The 21267-nt window shown below is 40.9% G+C and overlaps 4 protein-coding genes across 4 annotated transcripts; 1 reads left to right on the forward strand and 3 right to left on the reverse strand.

Moving 5' to 3' along the window:
• Window positions 1-2856: 2856 nt before the first annotated feature.
• Window positions 2857-6996, reverse strand: LOC128262035 (cytosolic 10-formyltetrahydrofolate dehydrogenase). The gene is made up of 3 exons (XM_052996044.1): window positions 6868-6996; window positions 4296-6401; window positions 2857-3634 (listed from the first exon to the last, which is right to left on the reverse strand). The coding sequence occupies exons 1-3, from the start codon at window positions 6871-6873 to the stop codon at window positions 3005-3007; spliced, it is 2742 nt and encodes a 913-aa protein (XP_052852004.1). The 5' UTR covers window positions 6874-6996; the 3' UTR covers window positions 2857-3004.
• Window positions 6997-7632: 636 nt separating this feature from the next.
• LOC128261781 (putative gustatory receptor 39b) lies at window positions 7633-9113 on the forward strand. Its single transcript, XM_052995643.1, has 3 exons — window positions 7633-8517; window positions 8803-8970; window positions 9032-9113. Exons 1-3 carry the CDS (start codon window positions 7633-7635, stop codon window positions 9086-9088), a joined length of 1110 nt encoding a protein of 369 aa, XP_052851603.1. The 3' UTR covers window positions 9089-9113.
• An 818-nt stretch (window positions 9114-9931) lies between these two features.
• LOC128262105 (dynein axonemal assembly factor 1 homolog) lies at window positions 9932-15536 on the reverse strand. The gene is made up of 5 exons (XM_052996168.1): window positions 15347-15536; window positions 14819-15288; window positions 14687-14751; window positions 14516-14601; window positions 9932-14447 (listed from the first exon to the last, which is right to left on the reverse strand). The coding sequence occupies exons 1-5, from the start codon at window positions 15480-15482 to the stop codon at window positions 10108-10110; spliced, it is 5097 nt and encodes a 1698-aa protein (XP_052852128.1). The 5' UTR covers window positions 15483-15536; the 3' UTR covers window positions 9932-10107.
• Window positions 15537-16758: 1222 nt separating this feature from the next.
• Window positions 16759-20612, reverse strand: LOC128262261 (CD63 antigen). Its single transcript, XM_052996423.1, has 4 exons — window positions 20472-20612; window positions 18223-18334; window positions 17185-17763; window positions 16759-17128 (listed from the first exon to the last, which is right to left on the reverse strand). The coding sequence occupies exons 2-4, from the start codon at window positions 18283-18285 to the stop codon at window positions 17063-17065; spliced, it is 708 nt and encodes a 235-aa protein (XP_052852383.1). The 5' UTR covers window positions 18286-18334; window positions 20472-20612; the 3' UTR covers window positions 16759-17062.
• Between the last annotated feature and the right edge of the window lie 655 nt (window positions 20613-21267).

Consider the following 21267-nt stretch of genomic DNA (forward strand, 5'->3'; position numbering starts at 1 on the left):
GTACACTAATAAGAAAATAGAATATAAATAAATATCTGACTATTGAATTTAAAATTGTATATTTATTATTTAAATTAAATTTAAAATAATTAAATTAAACAAAACGCATTTTAAATGGCATTATTTAATATTAAAATATTTAAAACAATGCGGAAAATATTAGATTGAAAATAGTTTCTTTTTTGACTTAAGTGCATTTTATTAAAGTAAAATAATTGGATTTAGTACGATTTTTTTTATCGGTGTGTGGCAAGTCAACAGGGCGGATGGGTAATATTTTATTTATTTATTAGTTGTAAACCGTTTTTGCTCCAAATAAAAGTAATTTGGAATTGGAAATTTAAGCCACTTGTTAAAAATCAATTTAAATCTCAATAAAACAAATTTTGAATTAATTTTAATAATAATAAAGTCTTAAACCTTAGTTAAAACCACATTTTATGGGTGCCACAGCAATTCGCGAGTTCTCCGCCGTGAAATAGAAAGTATCCGAGATCTCGAAGCTCGTATTGACTAAATTGCACAAATCGACTAGATTATTTTTTCCATCAGACAAATCGAACTTGTTGTGCTCGTTTGTTTTGGTCCATGATAACCCCAAAAACCATTCATACACAAATCTAATGTGCCAGATTGTTATTTCAGTCTATAATTAAGCCTATGAAACATTATAGTCGCTCTTACAATTCTTATCAGTCCTATGCCATCTTCGGGGCAACAAAAGATCAGGCAGCAAACTTTATCAGTTGTTGAGGGAAAAAAATTGCTGAGAGATACTCGCAACGTCATAATCTTAAATCTAGAAGAGCAGTCTCTCAATTACTCAAGCTATCAGTAAACACAACGTTTAATGCTTTGTCACCAACGGCAAATACGATTGGTTAAGTCACCAACAAACATCAAGCAAAACATTATAAACAAAAAAGAACACTAAGACCTTGGTAACAGAATATAAAATTCCCGCTACGGTGTATGTTCATATCGTTTAAACACTGCCAAAAATTTGATTAGAAACAGATGGTCAGACTTACAAATATATAAGTTCTTAATTAATGTGAAAAATATTAGTTTTAAAATATCAAATATATCAAGATCTCGTTTTCATAATCAAGAGCATGCAAATGTATATACTTGGGGTCGTGAATCACAGTCCCCTACGCCCATGACTTTTAGATTTTTACTTGCTAGCAGTGACTGTCAAATTTTCTTTGGCGCCGGCTCGTATTGCTAGGGTCTAATAAATGGCACAGCTACCGTTTCCCCGCAGATAGCTCATGCGCTGTCTTTATGCTCTTGCAAGTCTAACGACACGAATACAGTTCAATCAGCGCAGAAGCTCATCAATAGTCCCAGAGGCAATTGTTATTTGAGAAGCCAAAGGCGGCAAACCTACAATTCCAGCGGCAAGTTTTCAAATGCGGCGAATTCGCATTTGTCTTGCGCAGTGATTCGAAGAGAAAGTGAAAGAAAGATTCATTCTCTCGTTTTATTCTGGTAATATAATACTTATTGATTATTTTCTCTCTGACGTGGAGTTTGGGCTAAAGTTCTTTTTCCAAACCAAAGCCGGTCCTATTGCCAAATTATATAAAAAGCACACCAAACTTTGTCTTCGTGACAGGTTTTGGGTGTTTAACTCCAGTATGGAGAAAAAAAGCAAAGGAGAAGGTTGAAGGATCAATATGGTGAGGTTGAGCATTTAGGATTTATGGGTGGGCACTTAGTCTCCTATAATAGTTCCCCTGCCTTCAATTAAAATTACGTCATTCCTCAGCTGACTTAGGAGTTGCGCGCAAATAGTTATACAACTGCGTTTTCCTTTTTCCTTTCCTTTCCTTTCCAAGAACAGACATTTTGTTGCATTGTATTTTAAAACAACACTTTCTACAATTATTAACCTGACTTGGATTGCTTTGAATGTTCAAATCTGCCACTGACATCCTCCCAAAAATCATGCTCATGTTGTAGTCTTTTCTCGTACCGGCTTTAAATTTTTTACCGTCTGAAACTGATATAAAATATACAGAGAAATATATATTGATTCAAAACTTAAACAAAGGGTTACAATATTGGAAAATAGAAAGATGTTTAGGTAATGCAACCTCCTTGCTAAAATTTTAAAGCAAATCTATAAACAAAAACATTCAATACCCAATAAGCATATTTACAATAAGGTTACAACACTAAAAGTATAGTTATCCACTTCCAGTACAACAAAAAAAAAATCAGACAAACTGAAAAAGTAGGGAGATCAAGTTGACCCACTTTAGTTGCACGCCGAGCAGCTTTGAAGAGGCACTATAATTGTCGGTGGGGATTGAGATTGGGATTGGCTCAGTGGGGTTGATGGTGGAGGTGGTATGCGTCGGTGGGTGGGTGGTGGCGTTCCAAGTCGGTGGTGCAAGTCTTTGGGGGCGCATTTCGTTGTCGTTGCTGCTGTTGTTGGTGCCTTAGTGCTGTTCAGTTGTCTGTCTGCTTGCGAATTTTCGAACAAATGCCAAAGTTTAAGTGCCTGACAAGTAGAAGTTCATCGTGAGTTCATAAATGTTAGGCTAATGCGAAAGCAGGGAACTCTACTCATAATGTTTAAGTTGAAAGGTCGCTAAAACCGATATGGTTATGTTAGAAGTGCCAAAATGTCTTATAGATATTATAATAAAATAGTACATAAATGAAATTGTTAAATAAAAAGAAAGAGACTTTTAAATAATACTAAACCAACTTGTCAAAAAAAATTGTAGTGCTCCATCGACTGTGAGCTCATAGTGTAAGTACTATTTAGATGTATTCATTAGATAACTAAAAGTTAACAAAACCTTGCTCAATCGCTTGTGGGGTCAATAACAATGCAGAAGCTGACAATTTAGTTGTATTTATTAGATAAGGGTTTCATCACAAACATATAACTATGAGCTAGGCAAAACATAAAGTCTTTTCATTCTTGGGCTTGGCCCCTCCCCGATTCAGTTGCTCTTCTCCTCTCCGTACCTCACTTTATCCCATTTCAGTACTCCACAGTCACACACTTGGTCTTCAGGTACTCATTGAGTGCTTCCTGACCCAGGTCCTTGCCATAGCCGCTCTGCTTGAAGCCACCGAAGGGAGCGGCCACGTCCGTCTTGTTGTAAACGTTGATGAACACGGTGCCGGCCTCAATGCGATCGGCGAAGCTGAGGGCCTTGCCAATGTCCTTGGTGAAGACGCCACTGGCCAGGCCGTACTCCGTTCGATTGGCCCGCTGGAATAGGGAGTCCACGTCGCTGCCATTGAACTTGGAGATTATCATGATCGGTCCGAAGGACTCCTCCTGCGCAATGTACATGTCGTCCGTAACGTTCGTGAATACCGTGGGCGTGAAGAAGTAGCCCTTGAGATTCGGCACCCGGCATCCGCCGTACACCAGTTGGGCGCCCTCGGCCACGCCCCTTTGGCAGAAGTCCAGCAGCTTGTCGAAGTGCGCCTTGTGGTTCTGCGGTCCGTGGGCCGTCGACCGGTTCAGCGGATCGCCAATGGTCATGGTGCGCAGGTCCTTGAGGACGCGTCGCACGAACTCGTCATGGATACGATCCTCCACGAACAGTCGTCCAGCGGCGATGCAGTTCTCTCCCTTGTTGAAGAACACCGAAGACATGCCCTGTTTGGAAAAGGTACACAATTAGTACATTGTTATTTCATAATAATTATTTTAATAGGTTTAAAAACAACATTTTTTATAGTTGTGCTAGAGATCTCCCTTTTAAAAATAAATTCATAAAAATATCGGGTACACAAGTCAGTGTTCTGCATTTTAAAAATAAATTGATAAAAAAAAATCAGGTAAACAAGTATGGTTTAAGATCGTGCCTTTTGAAAGCTAACTGCTAGAAAAAACTTACGAATTCGCGAGTTACTGTTTTTGTTATATTTTTATATCTCTATATCTGGTATAGATAAATTTAAAACATTGTTTATAATTAAAGGCTTGCATTTTAAACAGTATTTAGAAGCGAATCAAATCTTAGTTGAAGAAAAAAGTAATGTGAAGCTTTAGAATTTGTGAGTATTTTATGTTTGTTAGGTGTATTTTGTTGTTATATTTCTGCTGTAGGACTCTGGTATACAAAAATCTGCACTAAGAATTTTAATTTAAGGATGGGATAAAACATAGTAATTATGAGCAATATGTTTGACTAACTGAGCTTAACATATTTATAAAGCCGATTAAAAATTTAATTTAACTCCGTAACTGATGAATTCCAGTTGTACTTTGTACTTTGTTAAAGAGAAACTTTAATTCCAAGTAATGGAGTACTCACATGTTTGACCGCCTTGTCCATATCGCAGTCGGCGAAGACAATCAATGGACTCTTGCCGCCCAGCTCCAAGGAGCACTTCTTCAGATTGGAGTCGGCGCAGGACTTCATGATGTGCTTGCCCACGGGCGTGGAGCCGGTGAAGCCCAGCTTGCGCACCAGTTGATGGTCGGCCACAGCCTGACCTGCCTCCGATCCCTTGCCGGGCAGGACATTGATCACGCCCGGTGGAAATCCGGCCAGGACAGTCAGCTCGGCGAACTTGAGAGCGGTAAGGGGACAGGTCTGCGCCGGCTTGATCAGACAGGTGTTTCCGGCGGCAATGCAGGCGGCCATTTTCCAGGACAGCATCATCAGGGGGTAGTTCCAGGGCGTGATCAGACCACACACCCCGATCGGCTCCTTGCGGGTGAAGGTCAGCACATTGTTGGGCCTGGCCGGATTGACGGGTATGGTGCTGCCCTGGATCTTGTCGCAGCAGCCGGCAAAGTAGCGCCACGCATCGATGGACATGCCCACGTGGGTCTTCAGGGCCAGCGTGTAAACGGCACCCGAGTCCACCGACTCAATGGTGGCCAGCTCCTCCTTGTGCCGCTCCATCAGATCGGCCAGGTTGAGCATCAGCTGGCCACGCTGTCTGGATGAGATCTGCTTCCACGATCCGTAGAAGGCGGAGTGGGCCGCCTGCACCGCCTTGTCCACATCGTTGGCGGTGGCACAGGCCACCTGGCAGAGCACCTCCTCGTCGGTGGGATTGACAATGTCCAGTGTGCGCTTGCCCTCGGCATCCACAAACTCACCATTGATGAACAGCTGGGTGGGCACTCGGATCTCCCGTTTGTTGGCCCTCAATGTGAATCCCTCAAAGTCCAACTGCTGGCCAGCGGCACCGCCACTTCCCTGGCGGATAATCCTCACCAGCAGGCCGAAGAACTCCTCGAATACGGGCGCCATGAAGACCTGCTCGTTTTCCAGGGGAACGTCGAAGGCCTCCTTGACCTCCTCCACCAGACGCACTACGTCCATGGAGCCAGCGCCTGCTGCAAAAAAGTCGGTGGAAGCCTCGATTTCATCCTTGAGTATGGCCTGCCAGATTCCGGCAAGCAGAGTTCGCTTGGCCAGCTCATCATCCGTGAAATCGGTGATGGGCTGCTGATCCGCCTGCTTGAACCAATCACTGGCACCGATCACCTTGGAGCCCCGCTTGATCCGGCGAATGTTGACAAAGGCGCCATCGGTGCCCTCGATGAGGAGACCAGCACTGTGGATCCAAGCTGGCTTGGTCAGACCCTTCAAGCGCAGTGGCTGGCCATTGGAGACGGGTCCAGCGGAGTACAGATGGGCGCCGAACAGACGAACCTGCTCCTCCGTGCCATCCGCTTCGATCACAGTGGCCACTGCTCCGGGAACTGAGTCCAAGCCACGGACAAAGTTCCAAATTCTCTCCGCCGACTGCTGCAGATTGATCATCTGGTTTTCCACCTTGAACATGGCCGGGTCATAGGTGGCCCCCACCTCCGTTTGGGTTATCTTCGGAGCCGTGCCACTGGCCACCATGTCCACGGCCACGCCCATGGCCTTGACGCCCTCGGGGTACAGGAACCGCTTGTAGATGGTGTCCAGTGTGTCCGTGGGCTCCAGGTTCGTCTGGCGCGTGAGGAGCAGCGGTCCAGTGTCCAGGCCGTCATCCGCCCAGAAGATACTGAAACCGGCCACCTCATCACCCTCGATGAGGGTCCAGGATATGGCACTGGCTCCCCGATGGCGTGGCAGGATGGAGGGATGATAGCAGATGCTGCCCAGCGGCGCCCCATCAATCACCTCCATGGGAATGAACTGGGAGCAGAAGGGCAGCACGTTCAGGTTGGCGCCCACCGACTTGTACTGCTCCAGCACCTCGGGCAGAGCCACGCCCTTGCGGCGCCAGCCGGAAAACTTGAAGACAGGTATCTTGTGCGCGGCGGCAGTGGTGGCCAGGATGTCCTCGCGACTGCCCTTGTCCGGAATTGTGAACACGCCCACAATCTGGACATTCGAACGCTCCAGCAACAGCTCCAGAACATCAGCGGCAAAGTTGCTCTGCCCAATAATGGCTATTTTCAGTTTTAGCTGAAAAAGTTGGTGAATTAGACCTTAGACCTTAGCAGTGATATTTTTAATGGGTGTCTAGATTTCTTGGAATTTCAAGAAATTGGTTTTTTAAATATTTGTAAATTAAGGATAATTTAAGTGTACTTGCTAGAAATATGTATTTTTGAGCTTTTCGATGGAAAAACCTTTTGATTTTTTAAAAATTCACAATTGACAACACAGCTGATAACGAATAACTCTTGTTATTTTAAATTTATTAAAATGGTAATTTTCATGTTAACATGTACTTTTCCTTTTTTAATTTATTTTTATTATTCATTAGAGTAGTGTATAATAATAGTTTTAGTGCTGGCAACTCTCGAAAACATATTTCTAGACATTTTATTTAATAAAAATATTTGAAGATCTCTTTACTGATTTGTTATTATTGTTAGCAATAAGTTGTTAATAAATTCTTCTAATTGAACTCTATTTTGATACTAACAGCCATGGTTGGTGACACTTGTTCAGCACTTTTTAAATCCACACTTTTCGTTGTTGTAGCTTTTTTAAAATTCACTTGACAAACTAGTATAAGTATCACAGTTTTCCTCGATTTCCTTTCGCTGAACCGGCCAACTATCAACTGAAATCGTGTGAACAAACCGGGTCGTATTTATACCTTGGCAGCACACGAGCCGTTCATTATCGTTATCAACTGATTATAAACAAAAACACAAATATAGCAAATCCGCTGCATTGTCGTGCGTTGTTGCTGGCTCACTTTACGTAGATATCATAATTAAATTATAGAAACATCAGATTTCTTATCAAGCTAAGTTTGGAATGCGTGCAGCACATTACTCGGGGAATAAATATGGTGTGCATGTCGATTTTTCATGATCAAGAGGGCCGGACCATATTTATTATTTCCATTTGAAGTTTGCCAGGTGTGGGAACACTTTTCAAAAAGTTGAGTTTAAAACTCTTAGAGTGAAAACAATTTAGAGGGGGTTTTCGGGGGGTTTCCATTACTAGACACGTTTTCCGGTGATCTACATTAATAATCTAGCACCTAGATTGCACCCACTGATTGCAAAGAGGGGCGATTTAACACTTTTCTCGACTTCTAATTTAATAGTTGCTGCTGAAGAATATTAATTGATAAGTCAAATAATCTGATTAATTAGCAAATTGGCTGCTCTAATTGAGAACTATATGTAGGTTTTATAGCTAGACTTTATAACCAGTTTAAGTTCAACCCTACGGCATGCTGTATTCCCTACAAACGTACCTCAAATACTTTGCCTTCCTGGGCATTGTGCCTTGGTCAGAGAATTCTGCCAACTCTCGGTTTATACAAAGAGTTTACTCGGTTTTCTTGATTGTTTTCAATATTGCTACTTTTGGGCTTGCAATATATTTTCCTCAGAAAAGAGAACTGTTTCTTTCGCTGATGGTCAACGTGATTGTTTTCGCAGCTAAAATTGTGTGCGTCACTGTCATCGTGCTTCAGATGATATTTCACTACGATGACTACTACAGATTCTGCATGGAAATTAAATGTCTGCGGTTGGGATTTCAGTGCGAGCTTAAGATGCAAGTTGAAGGCATGAACTGGAAGTCGTATGCCAAAATTTTGGGACTTGGTGCTGGGCTTTTGCTGACAATACTGCCCTCCGTCTATGTTGCTGTGAGCAATAGTCTTCTATATTTCTGGCCCTCGCTCTTATCAATCCTTGTCATTCGGATGCAAAGCGTATTGATGCTGCTCTATGTGGATATTTTGGGTCACCATGTCAATCTGCTGGGAAAGCGACTCCAGGACGTACTCAACTGCCACCTGAAGGGCGGCAACTGCATTCTGGATGGTAACTGCAATCAGCTTTGCTCCCTGGAATTTTTATTGGCCCTCAAACACAATCATATGGGGCTCTACTATCTGTTCACCCACTTCAATGGCCTTTTTGGCTGGTCCATAGTCTGCATTTATGTGGTCATGATTTTGGACAGTACGGTCAACATTTACTGGACCCAGCAAGTTCTGGCGGAGGTCTATGAATACAGATACCTCTATGCAACATTTGCAGTCTATATACCCTCCATCATCATGATTTTCATTTTTTGCCGTGGTGGAGAGTTTTGTAAAAGGCAGGTTAGTAAAAAGACTTTATTGTTTTTATCAAGTTCGATTACATGAAAAAACGTATAATTAAATCTAGACCTTAATGCTGATCAAGAACATATACTTTATATTTAATATTGTTACAAAATTAACTCAAACATGATCAAATTTCTTTATAAGTATTTTTTTGGTAATATTGTATGGTTATTTTGACTAAAAGAAAATATTGCAAAAAAGGTTATATGTACAAATGAAAATTATTTTATTAACCTCTTTCTAAAATCATTTGTGTGAACTTGTTTTCCTCGATTTTAGAACGTGATAATTGGCAGTTATTTGAGGAACTTGGCCTGCCACCCTGCACCCGCAAAGGAACCAGCATATAATGAACTGCTCTCAGAATTTATCATGCAAGTGGAACAAAATTCGTTGGCCATCAATGCCGAGGGCTTTATGAACATCGATAATTCGCTGCTAATGTCGGTCGGTAATGATAAGTAAATTACGAAACAAGTACCATTTTAATTCGTATTTATGCTTTCAGATATTGGCTGCCAAAGTTACCTATATGATCGTGCTCATGCAATTTAGTAGTTATTAGTTTGAAAAGCTATTTTTTCTAGATTTCAATATCGAATTATGTATTATGTATTTTGTGTTGACATAAAGTGCACTTAAACTTTTATCCATTTCCGCTTTTTCTATATAAACTGGGTTATAACAGCCAAAGAGTTTGAAAAGATTGTGAAAAAATGGAAGAAAATAGAGCAAAAATTGCAAGTTGCTATAACGAATTTTTAACGAATCCAATTATCGCCAGTTTTCGATGTGATTAGCCCAAAATTCAACGGTTCACGGGTGCAATGGAAATTTTAATGTTTGAACTGATATAATAAAGAAGAAAGTGCCTGCCTTCCTGCCAAAAATAATAACATCCGACCACCGACGAAAAAGCTCAGACGTTTTCAAGCTCTTATCAGTTTGCTGCAGGGGGTCCAAAAAAAGCCAACTGATAAGCGTGGATTTCACAACCTCATTATGCAATTGAGTTCGTGATTATGTTGCATACACAGAAATATTTATAAAATACAGCAAATCACATTGAGCACGCGCTTAGAAGCTGTTCGGTGGAGCTGAATTTTCGGGGCCTGTCAATAAAATACATTTCGCTTGGTAATACCGATAGAGACAGGAAAGCGGACTGTAATCAGTGGCAGCCAAGTGATAACCCCGTCGATTGGCCTGCGTTAGGAACCGGCAAACAAACGACAAAGCAAACCGGTTTCCACGATGCACCACTTAGCGGCGATCCGGTTTCGAGTGGTTTGAGATGTGCCAATTTTGATAGCCACCCGGGGCAAACGTTATAGCCGAAGTCCGTCTAATCGCTTTGCAAGTGTTTTCTATTTTTTATTAATTTCCTCAGATGAAAGCCACGCAGGCGGTTCGAACCGGACTACAAATTGAACTTTCCACGCCTTATCATTGTGGGGCAATAAATAAAGACTGTGATATTTGGAATGCTCATAGATTTACTTACAGAAAGTGGGAAACAATAAATATTTTTATAAATATTACAACTCTACATCAATTTTACACAATCAATCAGGAGAGCTAATCCTATTTAAAGGTCACCTGAGCACTGACTTTGACCTCTTCAACCACAACGTCTCCATCATCGCTTAGAATCTCAAGGTTGCACTGAATTTGTTCCGTTTTCAAAGATTCTGTGTCGCCAAAGTTTTCAATTTCAACGGTTGGTTCTCCAGCCTCAAAATAGTCTATCAAAAAGGGTTTAGTTGGAGCATTTTGATTGGGTGTGTTAGCTGAGGCTTGTTTTTCATTTTCATTGGAAAATGTAGTTAAGATCTCTTCAACTGCAGTTGGTTGCTCCTTTATTGTATCTTCAGTAGCCATGTCTCCGGCTCCGCCTTTAAAGTTTCTTATACCAATATTAGATATGAGCTTTTCCTCACGGCTTTTCATTTCATTGGCCTTTAACTGACCCGGGTTTCCATCGCCTATATATTCTGTTACAACTAGTTTTTCTTCATTTCCAAGCTTTTCTTCTTCAATCGCCGCTGTATCAGTTACTGAGCTGGTAATTAAGTCTGTAATAAAGTTTTCGTCCTCTTCGTCTTCAGATTCATCGGTCTCAGCAAACTCTTGTTTATCCAACATTGCGATCGTCTCAGGATCAAGAAACTCAGGCAATCTCGCCGCTATTCTGGCCCACTTGGCCTTAGCACTTGAGGACTGATCGGTTGGCAATGTTGTTTCCTGTTCTTTTTCCTGCAAATCATTCCCTGGCAAGGGATCTTCATTCACTGTTGATTGCGGAAATCTTTTGGGATTAGGGCTATAAAGATTTCGTCGAGTGGCTTCTTCAAGGGCGTGAACCATTTTTAAGTCTGCCTCAAAACCGTCAGAAAGGAAGGATTTGAGCACTGCTTCGGGGAGTTTTGGCGGCTCTACCACAACTACCTCTTCGCTGGACTCGTAATCCGTTGAGGGATCAGACTGAATATCATCGTCAATACGGGCGTTCTTTGGGGCTATTTGATCTGGGGTCTTAATTGATGGATCACCACTTTCCTCAACCTGAGATGGCTTCACTTGTTCCACTTTGATGTCATCTTTTGAATCTTTAGTTTCTAGTATCCCATCACCTTCATTTTCCATGCTAGCGACATCCGCCTGTGAAATTTCGAAAACCTTAAACCCACCCTGGGATAACTTGATAGGATCCAGCTCCTTGGGATCATCTTCTGGCTTCAGCTTCAGCTGACGCTCTTTTTCTTCAAACTCTTTCATGCGCTGAACCATTTTCTTTAGTAGGTCATCCTCTTCTTCCCTTTGAGGATTGTTCGACTTGGGCTTGTTTTGTTCCGAGTCCTTGGAAAGCATTTCCTGCAACATCTCGTTTTCCTCACTGGTCAGCTGATGCTCCATCGATCCGGCTTTCATGCAGGCTTTTAGTTCTTTGTAGCTTCGCATGCACTCGATGGCCGATTCCGCATCATCGTTTCCGGTGACTTTCTCAAGATCTAGCTTTTGAAAGAATTCAGAGTCAAGGCTGCCGAAGGTTGTCATAGCTTCAAGTGAATGGAATTCGTCCTCAACGGGAGGGTTCTCTTTGGCATCGTCTGGATTGGAGTCTTCCGAGTCGGATTCGATTCGACATTGCTGCATGGCCTCAGAGACAAGATGTTCCTCGGATTTCCGAGGTTTTGGCTTGTAGGGGGTTGTCCAAGGACGTCGAATGTCCCCTTTGCCAGGCGTAACCTCTTCGGCTGAGTAGTAGTCCTCGGACTCAGTGTCGCTGATTAACGCTGGAGGTGGTGGCAGCTCTTCCAGCTCCCCTGTGTCCTTCTTCACCACCATCAGTTTGTTGTCCACCACCTCCAGGGTATCCTCATATTTGTCTCGTTGATTAAAACACCGGCTAGCGGAGGCAGCCACGCGCCTGCTAACCCTCTCCTTTTCCTTGGCTATCTGGGCGTACATGCTTTCAGCCGTATCCTTGTTAATTTCCTCTAGATTCTTTGACTTCAACAAGTTCTGGGCGGCACGAATTTTGTCCACACCCGAGGACGGATTACGACCCAGCAAACAGGGCAACTTGGGATCAGCCATCGAGTTGACAAAGTCTGAAAAGACATCCAGGCATTCGCGAAGGCTTTTACCACGTGCCGGATCCTCCAGTTCCGGGCGCACCAACTTCTCCAGCTGCGGCTCTGCAGAGTAGCTGAATTCCTCGTCGGATTCAATTGGACCAAACTCGAAACTCTTGGGCTTCTTGGCCAGCAACATCTCATTGTAGGTCAGCTCAACAATGATGTCGTCCAGCAAGGAGGTACAAATATCGGCCACATCGGGTTCTTCTGTGGTGATGATGATTTCCTCCTCGTACTCCACCTTCGTTTCAATGTCATACTTGACCTCAACCTCATCCTCCAGTTCCTGCAGCAAATTGCGTAGAGCCTCCTCGTCGGCGGCCAACTTTTGGTCCATTCGAAGGCAGACTTCCTCAGCCTCTTCGAGGCTTGTTTTATTCGTTATGGGTTGGGTAAACACATTGTCGTCTTCCCTGAGGATGTCATTCACCTCGGCGAGAGTCAACTGACGCATGCACTCTTCGCTGGACCAATCTTGACTGGGTGCATCACAGCCAGAGCCAAAGATGCGCTTGGGTACATTATCCGTTGCATCGTCCAATATCTTGGCAAACAATTGATCCTGCCCTGCATCTGCGACAGTGTCCTTTAAAATCGTGTCTGTAGCTGCATCTTTCTGGGATTCTTCTTCGGCTTTAGCTTTAGCCTTGGCTCTGGCTTCGTCTCTTAACTTCATTTGCTTACGCCGTTCATCGAATTGCTGTGCTAGAAAATGAGACTTTGAATCCTGCTGGGTTGTAAGGTCCTCCTCATCTGTTTCTGTTTCTGTATCTGTTTGAACGGATTCGACCTTCTTAGCTCCTGTTAAAAGCGCTGTGGACTGCCTGAGCTCCTCCAGATCCTCCTCCAACTGGCTACCCATCTCCTGCAAGTCATGAGCACACTTGTCATTGGCAATGGCACAGTCCAGCTCAAAGTCTAGTTGCTCTTTGGTCTTCGGTGTGAAAGACGGCTCCTCAACTTCTTGGTAAAAGTCCCTCGGCGTCTTGGTGTCCTCGCCACAAAGTCCTTCTTCTGGGTGGTAATTGGTTGTGGTTCCTTTCAACAGCATTTCGAGGGGTTCGTCGTCGAGGTTTTCGTAAATATCATCTCCAAAGCTCTTGTACATTTTCTCAATTAATTTTTCTTTGATTTCTTTGCTTGTTGGGTCATGGCCTAGTTCGTCGTTATTAGCCACAATTGTCAGAGCTTTGCAAGTATGTTCCAGATCCTCAGTGTTTTCTAGCTCCGAACTGCTGTCGCCTTGGGTAGTGAAATCTTCATTTGAGTTTATTGAATGCTGATTTGGAATGCCTTCTTTAACGTTTTGAGTTTTAGCGACATTTATCTGTTCAAGAGTTTTTACTTCTGTCTCTGTATTTAATTTTATGTTATGCAGATCTAAATCATCTTCAATGTTTTGAGTCTCAGCTGCTTTATTTACACTGTCTTGCTCAGGAGTTTTTACTTCTATCACTGTACCTCCCAATGTTTCGTCATTTTCTTGAGGTATTTCAGTATTGCAATCTTTTACTAAAGCATTTCTTTTATCCTTGTCCGAATTTTCTTCTCTTATATTCAGTTCTTCTAGCTTATCCTGTTCAAGACTTTTTACTTCTAGCTCTGTATCTAATTTTATTTTATGCAGGTCTAAAACATCTTCTTCAATGTTTTGAATCTCAACTGCCTTAGTTTTACTATCTTGCTCAGGAGTTTTTACTTGTGTCTCTGTATTTCCGAATGTTTCGTCATTTTCCTGAGGTTTTTCAGTATGGCAAACTTCTACTAAAGCATTTCTGTTATCCTTGTCTATATGTTCTTCTCTTATATTCAATTCTTCTAGTTTGGCCTCTTGTATTGGAACACAAACGATATTTTTTACTTCTTTATCGTCGGAATGTTTAGTTTTAATAATATCCTCAGAGACATTGGCTGTTATACTTTCAGGCTCTACTTCTTTAACCATTTCCTTGGTTTCCTCCGCAGGTTCCAATTCATTTTCATACAGGCACTTTGGACGTCCTTCAAGGGGCCTACGTGTGCGACTACTCAATTCCTCAGCAATGTGATCGTCCTGAGAGCCTGCAGCGTCATTTTCATCGGGCGAACTAGAACTGGTGGAGCTGTGCTCCGAGCTGGGCTGTTCACCCGACACCTCATCCCACAAATCATCGACAGCACCGTTTTCCAGCTCCACCTTTTTGCGGGTCTTTTCGGCACATGTGTCATCCTCAGAGTCACTGGATCTCAGCAGCGGATCCTGCTGATCTGGTGGACGGTGGCTATTGCGCATGCGTATGGTGCCTGGGATTGTTTTTGGTGGGAAATGATGGCTTAGAAAAGATGTGCAATTTTCCATGGCAACGACTTACAATTGACGCTCTCACGTGTTTTCCTATGTTCAGCTCGGTTCCAACGATTGTTTTCCCTGCGCTCACCTTCGTAGCCATCTTGTTTCCTATAAAACGGAATTAAAAATTATTAACTTATTAATTTAGATATTTTTAAAATTTGGTAAATCTTAAAAAAAAAGGTATTCTTACCAAGCCTCAGCACATGCTCGATCGCGTGGAAAAACTGGACGACTATCCAAATAAGTAAGTTCTTTCTGTTCGAAAAGTCAAACTTTATAGTTATACAATGGCTTATACAATATTGCTACTTTAAACACTTACACAGGCCAGTATTAATGTCTTGCGATACTGGGGCAGTCTGGACACAACTGGGTTTCCTTGCAACACCAGGACTTTCAGGGCGGGCATCTGCTCAAACACTTTCACAATTAATATGTCATCAATGCGGTTGTTCGATAAATCCAGCACAGAGAGGGTCTTGCAATGAATTAAGTCCGAAAGGCTATCGCTGTCCTTCAAATAATTCGAAGCTATATTAAGTGTATTTAAAACTGGCAAAATATCGGTGCCAATGTTTTGAATTTTGCGAATATGATTTGAGCTTAGATTTAAAGTATCTAGTTCGCGGCATGGCTCCAAATTCTCAATCTTCGTGATCAGATTGTTCTGGAGAAAAAGACACTTTAGTTTTGTCAATTGCTCCAATCCTTGAATTTCAGAAATTGCATTGCACTCTAGCCACAAACACTTGAGCTCCGTGTACTCCTCCAAGCACTCAATGGACTGATAGCCTAAAATTAATATTTAATTATTTCTACTACTTATTTAAGGAGACTTTTGTTTACTCACCCTGATAGTGCAAATAGAGAACATCATTTAAACGCGGTGTCTGATATAACTTGTTCTTCTTGCACAGGTCCTTTAATTTCTTGGGCGTTATACGATTTAGACAGGTTATCTCCCTGCGTGCTGTTCCTTGTGACATTTTATTTTATTTTATATGTTCTAAAACGAAACTACTGAAAAAATATATTATTTATATTTTAATAGAAGTAAATAATTATTGATACAACTGCAGAATAGCACACTTCTACTGTATTTTGTTATTGAACAAACAAACTGGGAATCCCACGTTGTTAATAGCAACCAATGCTTGTATTTTCTAGTTTTGCAATTTAAACAAATTTAATGCATAACTAATGGAGACACAATTTCAACCCTATCGCATGGTAGATAATATTTTTTTTTATCCAATTATAGACTTTAAATTGTTTGAATTAAAATTGTTCATTTATTTAAGAATTTCTCAGTGCTGCACATTTCTTTAAAACACAGTTTCAAATACGAATACAAATACATATTACAAATGTTACGTAATTATTAATATTCAGCTGTAGGCTTGTAGACAATTATGTATAATATGTATTGCTAATATGTTGCTGTGTAATAAGTTTAACATCGATTCAATGGATTTTTCTGTGATCGTCTACTTTTAAAGCCTCAAGATTAAGATGCAAGATTTGCTTTAGAATTATACAATGCAATGTAATTCGATATCAAAATTGTAAATTCGATTTCAATCATTTTCATTTTGAGTATGCTTTGAGTTGTCATTTTTATTCAAGGTTAGAGTGTATACTAGATTGGTTCGATTTTTTTAGGGACGCAATCAAAACCACTACATCTTGGGGAAAAATTTGTAAACAATAAGATTATCCAAAATTGCATTTTATGTGAAAATGTTATGTTAGTCAGTACAAAAATACTGCAATTTTGCATTCTCACTTTCATATATTTCATTGATGAAATTTAAAATCGGAACAGATACAAAACGTGAAATTTAAAAAAAAGTTGTTTAGTGGCCGTCTAAATGGGATTTTTTTTTCTTGGCTATCAAATTCCTTTAAACAAGTAATCATTGATTCAAGCGAAATCTAAAATTGGTGGTTTTGTTTTCGACGGGCGAAATGGCCACATATGTACATACAAACATAAAATATATACTTCTTATGGGTGTTAAAGTTATACACTGATAAAATCGATACAAGGGCACTTTGTCAAATGATGAATGTAAAAGTTCCAAATATTGAAACATATGAATGATTTTGATATGTTGGCATTTTGGGTATGAATAAATAATATTTTGATTTGGATTTATACATATTTGTTTAAGCAAATTTACAAAAATCAATTTGGGAGTATACGTGTTGGTCTTTATTTATTATTTTGGTATACAAAATACAGAAACCAAGCTAAAAATATAAGGGAAAACATAACCTTTGATGAGATTGAATATAATCTGGCAAGAAATTTAGTTTGCCTAGATGCAATTAGGGAACTAAGGAAAAAGAGAGTATATGCCCTAGTTATAGATATACTAATCAGCCTTCAATGGGCAAGTGAAACAGATGAGTTCTTTGTGATTTGTGTTCTGTTTGAGTGCTTCGTGATTGTGTTCGATATAGACACGCCAATGTGAATGCTTCGCATGTGTATGACAACTACAAACTACGAAAATCGGTGTTCCCGCTTTAAAGGCGGCATACGGGATCCTCGCTGCGCAATCTAAACATGGTCGTAGCTCCTGCGAAACGAACGAAAGAGGCAGCAGGCGAACAGTATGGTGAGCATCTGTGGAATAAAATATTTTTTAAGTAAAAAAGATTTGAATGGATTAATGGACTCACCTGAATACCAGCCACTGCCAAAACCACAGAGGCCAAGATTAAAGTCTTCGAGTCCAAGATTCCCAAAAGTTTCTGCAAGCATCCCTGCTGTGCGGCATGAACCACTGTGCATTCCTTGGCCTCGCTCAAGTTAATTATAGAGCAGCACGCCGCCGGCAGGGTTTTGTTAGCCAGGATTATCTCCCAGTCGTTGGGTCCATAGGTGCCGCAGCAGTCCAGCTCGGTCTGCAGCAGGGACCAAGCATCCCGGTAGTCGGCCCGCTCCTTGTAGTGCTTCATGGTCGAATTGAACTGACCCTCCATCAGCTGCTGCAGTCCGGTATGCTTTATATAACCGGCGGCGCCCAGTCCGATCTCGAACAGAAAGATCACCACGGCGAGTATGGCGAAGCTCAGTATCATGCAACTGCTCTCCTTGAGGGCCCCGCAGCATCCCAAGAAGCAAATGACGGCCACGGCGGCTCCCACAATCATCAGTATAATGGGAGCGGTCCAGATGTGATCGCTAACGAAGTTCGAGTAGTGAGCATAGTTCAGTTGAACCATGCCACCCACCAGAAAGATGAGAAGACCGGTAAGCTAAGGTTGGGGAACAGGGATTTCCATTAATATCAAAAACAAACATTTTAAATACATTTAAATATTCTTATATTTAATTCTTTTGTTTCGAAATTTCGTTTTTTCCTACTCTTCAAAGTTAAGTTAAGTTAGTTTAAGTTAAAGTTACTCTAGATATCTTTACTCTAAAATATCTCCCAAAACCAAATATTTTATATAAAAGTATGTAAACATTTTCTAGGGAATTTTCATTTTTAAAAGGCATTTTGCTAGCTTTTTTAATTTAAATGAACTAAAAACTTGACAGGCAGTTAAGAAGACGGTTTAAAATTTAAAAACATTTTTCAGAGCTAATATGGGATACATTACACAAATTAAGCTATAAACTTTAAACAAATTTAGAATAGATTTTGAATTGGTATCTAAACCACTATTTTGATACTTAGGCATAAATTTACGACAATTGAGTTGTTTACTTACCGCAAAGAGAAGATTGCAAAAGAATGTCAAGTATTTGACACATGTCAAGCCGCCGGATGCCATTGTGCTTCAAAAAGTGTTACCTCCTTTCCCGCTGGTTGCTTTGTTCGGACTGTAAAGGCAAAAAAGGGGTTGAAGCAAAGTAATAATCAATGGGACAGGACAACGGCGACCATAAATCAATAAAATGGTTAGCCTCAGGCACACTCTTTTTCAAAAAGTACCAGTAATACGAGGTGAATTCCGAGGAGAGCTCTGACCAAGCCCACCACCACCAAATCAGAGCACACTTAACCGACGCACGGCACTGTCTCTCAATGCCCCCAGTACGTATACGCCCCGTCCGCCCGTCTGTCTGGGGATTAACTCTACCTGCCACCCACTTCTCCGCGTCAAAGCGATTTGGATGCAACGCTCTGAGGCAAGGCCCATTTTCATTCGTCGGGAGAATTTTGCCATTTTCATTTCGTTTGGCTGCATTGTGCTCGTGTGGCCTAGTTCTAGGCGCATTATTATTTGTTATTACATTTTCTTTTAATGGGTTTGCGGCGAGGGGAAAGCAATTGTGCTCCAAGCATTCGTTACAAGGACGGCCTGCATTAAGAACGCGCTGTCTTACAAATCGATATTGACATGAACATTAAGTTAAGCAAAGGAAGAGATCTAATGTTACGATAAATTTTAGAAATGTCTTTGGCGAGTTCTTATTTCTTTTCTTCAGTAAATCGAAGGTTATAATATGCTATAATGCAGGTCTGTTGAAGATCTGGTCGCTTCGTCTTAAAAACTAACATTCATAATCATTTTGTTGTTCATTGTCTATATATGGTCAGCAGCATTTAAAGTAGACAAGTTTCCAATGTAATGTAACTTGAGTATATTTTGCCATACGTTTGCTCATAAAATTATGAGCCAACCGATCAGATTGAACTCTTCAATTAGAAAAGGTCGCATTTCCAATTAGTGGAGTAACACTAGCCTTTCCCCCTCTATGGGCATAATAATAACATCTAACCGATGGCAAGGCATCAAGAATAGAGTGCCACGACAAAATCGATCGTTTTGAAATTGTGTCAACGGTGGAAAAAGTGGCTAATAGCCACTGGCCAGTAGGGCGGTTTGATTAGGCAAAGACCAATAAAAGAAGTCCAGTGAAAAAGTTTACATGTGCACCTGTGGCACCGAGGAATGAGGACTAATCAAATATATTTTCACCACTCGAATGGAGGACAATAAACTGGTCAATAAACCATTTGTCGAAGCTTTTGGGCACAGTGGTTTAAAACTCTTGAATTCATTTAGATAACACAATAGATCATTGTCATTGTCATAGAAATGTAATATTCATTGGCTTTTCAATTCAAATTAGCCACTTAAGAAACGACTTTCAATTTCAAATCGACAAAATGTCTGCTTACAAATATACACGTTACTTTTAAAACTTCGTAATAATGTGAATGTACTTAATCATCTTTAACTCGTAGAATTAAAATAACTTTTTGACGCATATTGGCCCACTGTGCCTAGCCCGGCTGTTCTCGCTCCCACCTATGTATGTACATATGCAAATGTTCGTGTTTTTTAACCCAGAGGTTCTAAAAGGGGGAATACCCCACTGTTCAAAAGGAGGATCCGGTTGGGGTCACTGGGGCTGGACGTCATTTCGTGGCTCGTATCCGGATATGGATATGCATGTGTGTAAAATGGTACACCTGGTTGCGTGCCATCGGCTAATTCCGGAATCCCACCCGTTAATCAGGAATTCCCACACACCGGGGGCAGACTTTTACTGTCCGTTTTTGCCATTTCCGAAACCGAAACTTATTAGAGTCGAAAATCTAAATGCGAATCGGAGCACTGTGGGGTTAACAAACTGCAGCGAACTCAAGCGTCAAAGCCCACACGACCACTATATGGGCACAAAACTAAAGCTGCCCAGTTGCACTCACACACACTATATGTCTATATAGTCACGCTCCGAGTTCTAGATCTCAGGTAAGACTCCACTCGACTCGAATCCAAAAAAAAAAAAAACAAAACAAAAGGTGGGCAAAGTGGAGCGGAAGCCGTGAACCTGAAAAGAAGAAATAACTGCACATCCACATCCACCCCCTCCACCGTCGCTTTCTGTTTTCATCTCTCTACCTGGAATACACATTCTCAGATTTGGCTACCACATTCTGTACCAATTTTGTACCAATTCACCTTTAAGTTCTCATTACGTTTGATGCCCTTTAGTGTGTATATACCTGTTTCAAATCCCGGTACTATTGTACTATTGTTTTGTTTGATTTATCCGCACCCGCGCTCTTATCGGAACAACAACACTTTCGATGGTTGTTTTTAAAGTGTCAGTTCAGTGTAACCAGATGCGGGAAATGCCATCTCCCCAAACGCTCTCCACCACTCACGAGTAAATACTAAATAACCGCCCTAAATTCAAACGGGAGCTTCAAATAACATAGTGGAAATGGTAACGCAGAGGTAAAACATTGGGACTTAATACAATTTGTAATCTTATTATTAAATAAGCATTTCTTTGGAACTTATGCAAAGTCCCTAATAAAACAAATATTAAATTCTTAAAATAAAATTAGTTCAACCTAAAAATTTCACCACATTAATGGTGTATAACTTTGATAGAAGGTAAGCTCTGTCTCAAACCAATATATAGAGCTTTAATAAAAGTTTATCGCTGACTCAAACCACCAAGCATCGTAAGGTATGTTTCGAAAGTGGAACGGTGGCAAGTGAAACAAAGGGTCTTATTATATATATGTATTTTAAACAAACAAATATAATACAAAAATAAGTAAGAAAGATAATATAGTGTTAATTAATTGGTATTTAAAAACATTTTTTTAGGACAAGGTTTGCGGAACATCTCTCCATTTACAAAACCTTTATCCAATAATAAAAATAAAAAACTTATTTAACGTCTGTATGTACTCATTACTTTATTCAATAATCTTTGCTTTGCACCTAAGAATGTATACAGTTAGTAAACATATAGCATATTTTTTACATTGAATTCATAAATATGTA

The sequence above is a fragment of the Drosophila gunungcola genome, unplaced genomic scaffold (genome assembly GCF_025200985.1).
Source record: "Drosophila gunungcola strain Sukarami unplaced genomic scaffold, Dgunungcola_SK_2 000001F, whole genome shotgun sequence".
Classification (NCBI taxonomy): domain Eukaryota; kingdom Metazoa; phylum Arthropoda; class Insecta; order Diptera; family Drosophilidae; genus Drosophila; species Drosophila gunungcola.

Coding starts and splice junctions, on each gene's coding strand:
- LOC128262035 (XM_052996044.1), bottom strand. Junction 3,635..4,295: donor TGGACAAGGCGGTCAAACAT/GTGAGTACTCCA, acceptor TTTTCCAAACAG/GGCATGTCTTCGGTGTTCTT.
- LOC128261781 (XM_052995643.1), top strand. CDS start 7,633: ATGCTGTATTCCCTACAAACGTACCTCAAATACTTTGCCTTCCTGGGC. Junction 8,518..8,802: donor GAGAGTTTTGTAAAAGGCAG/GTTAGTAAAAAG, acceptor CCTCGATTTTAG/AACGTGATAATTGGCAGTTA. Junction 8,971..9,031: donor ATAATTCGCTGCTAATGTCG/GTCGGTAATGAT, acceptor TTATGCTTTCAG/ATATTGGCTGCCAAAGTTAC.
- LOC128262105 (XM_052996168.1), bottom strand. CDS start 15,482: ATGTCACAAGGAACAGCACGCAGGGAGATAACCTGTCTAAATCGTATA. Junction 15,289..15,346: donor TCTCTATTTGCACTATCAGG/GTGAGTAAACAA, acceptor TATTAATTTTAG/GCTATCAGTCCATTGAGTGC. Junction 14,448..14,515: donor AACACGTGAGAGCGTCAATT/GTAAGTCGTTGC, acceptor AAACAATCCCAG/GCACCATACGCATGCGCAAT.
- LOC128262261 (XM_052996423.1), bottom strand. CDS start 18,285: ATGGCATCCGGCGGCTTGACATGTGTCAAATACTTGACATTCTTTTGC. Junction 17,764..18,222: donor TTTGCAATCTTCTCTTTGCG/GTAAGTAAACAA, acceptor CCCCAACCTTAG/CTTACCGGTCTTCTCATCTT. Junction 17,129..17,184: donor TGGCAGTGGCTGGTATTCAG/GTGAGTCCATTA, acceptor TTTATTCCACAG/ATGCTCACCATACTGTTCGC.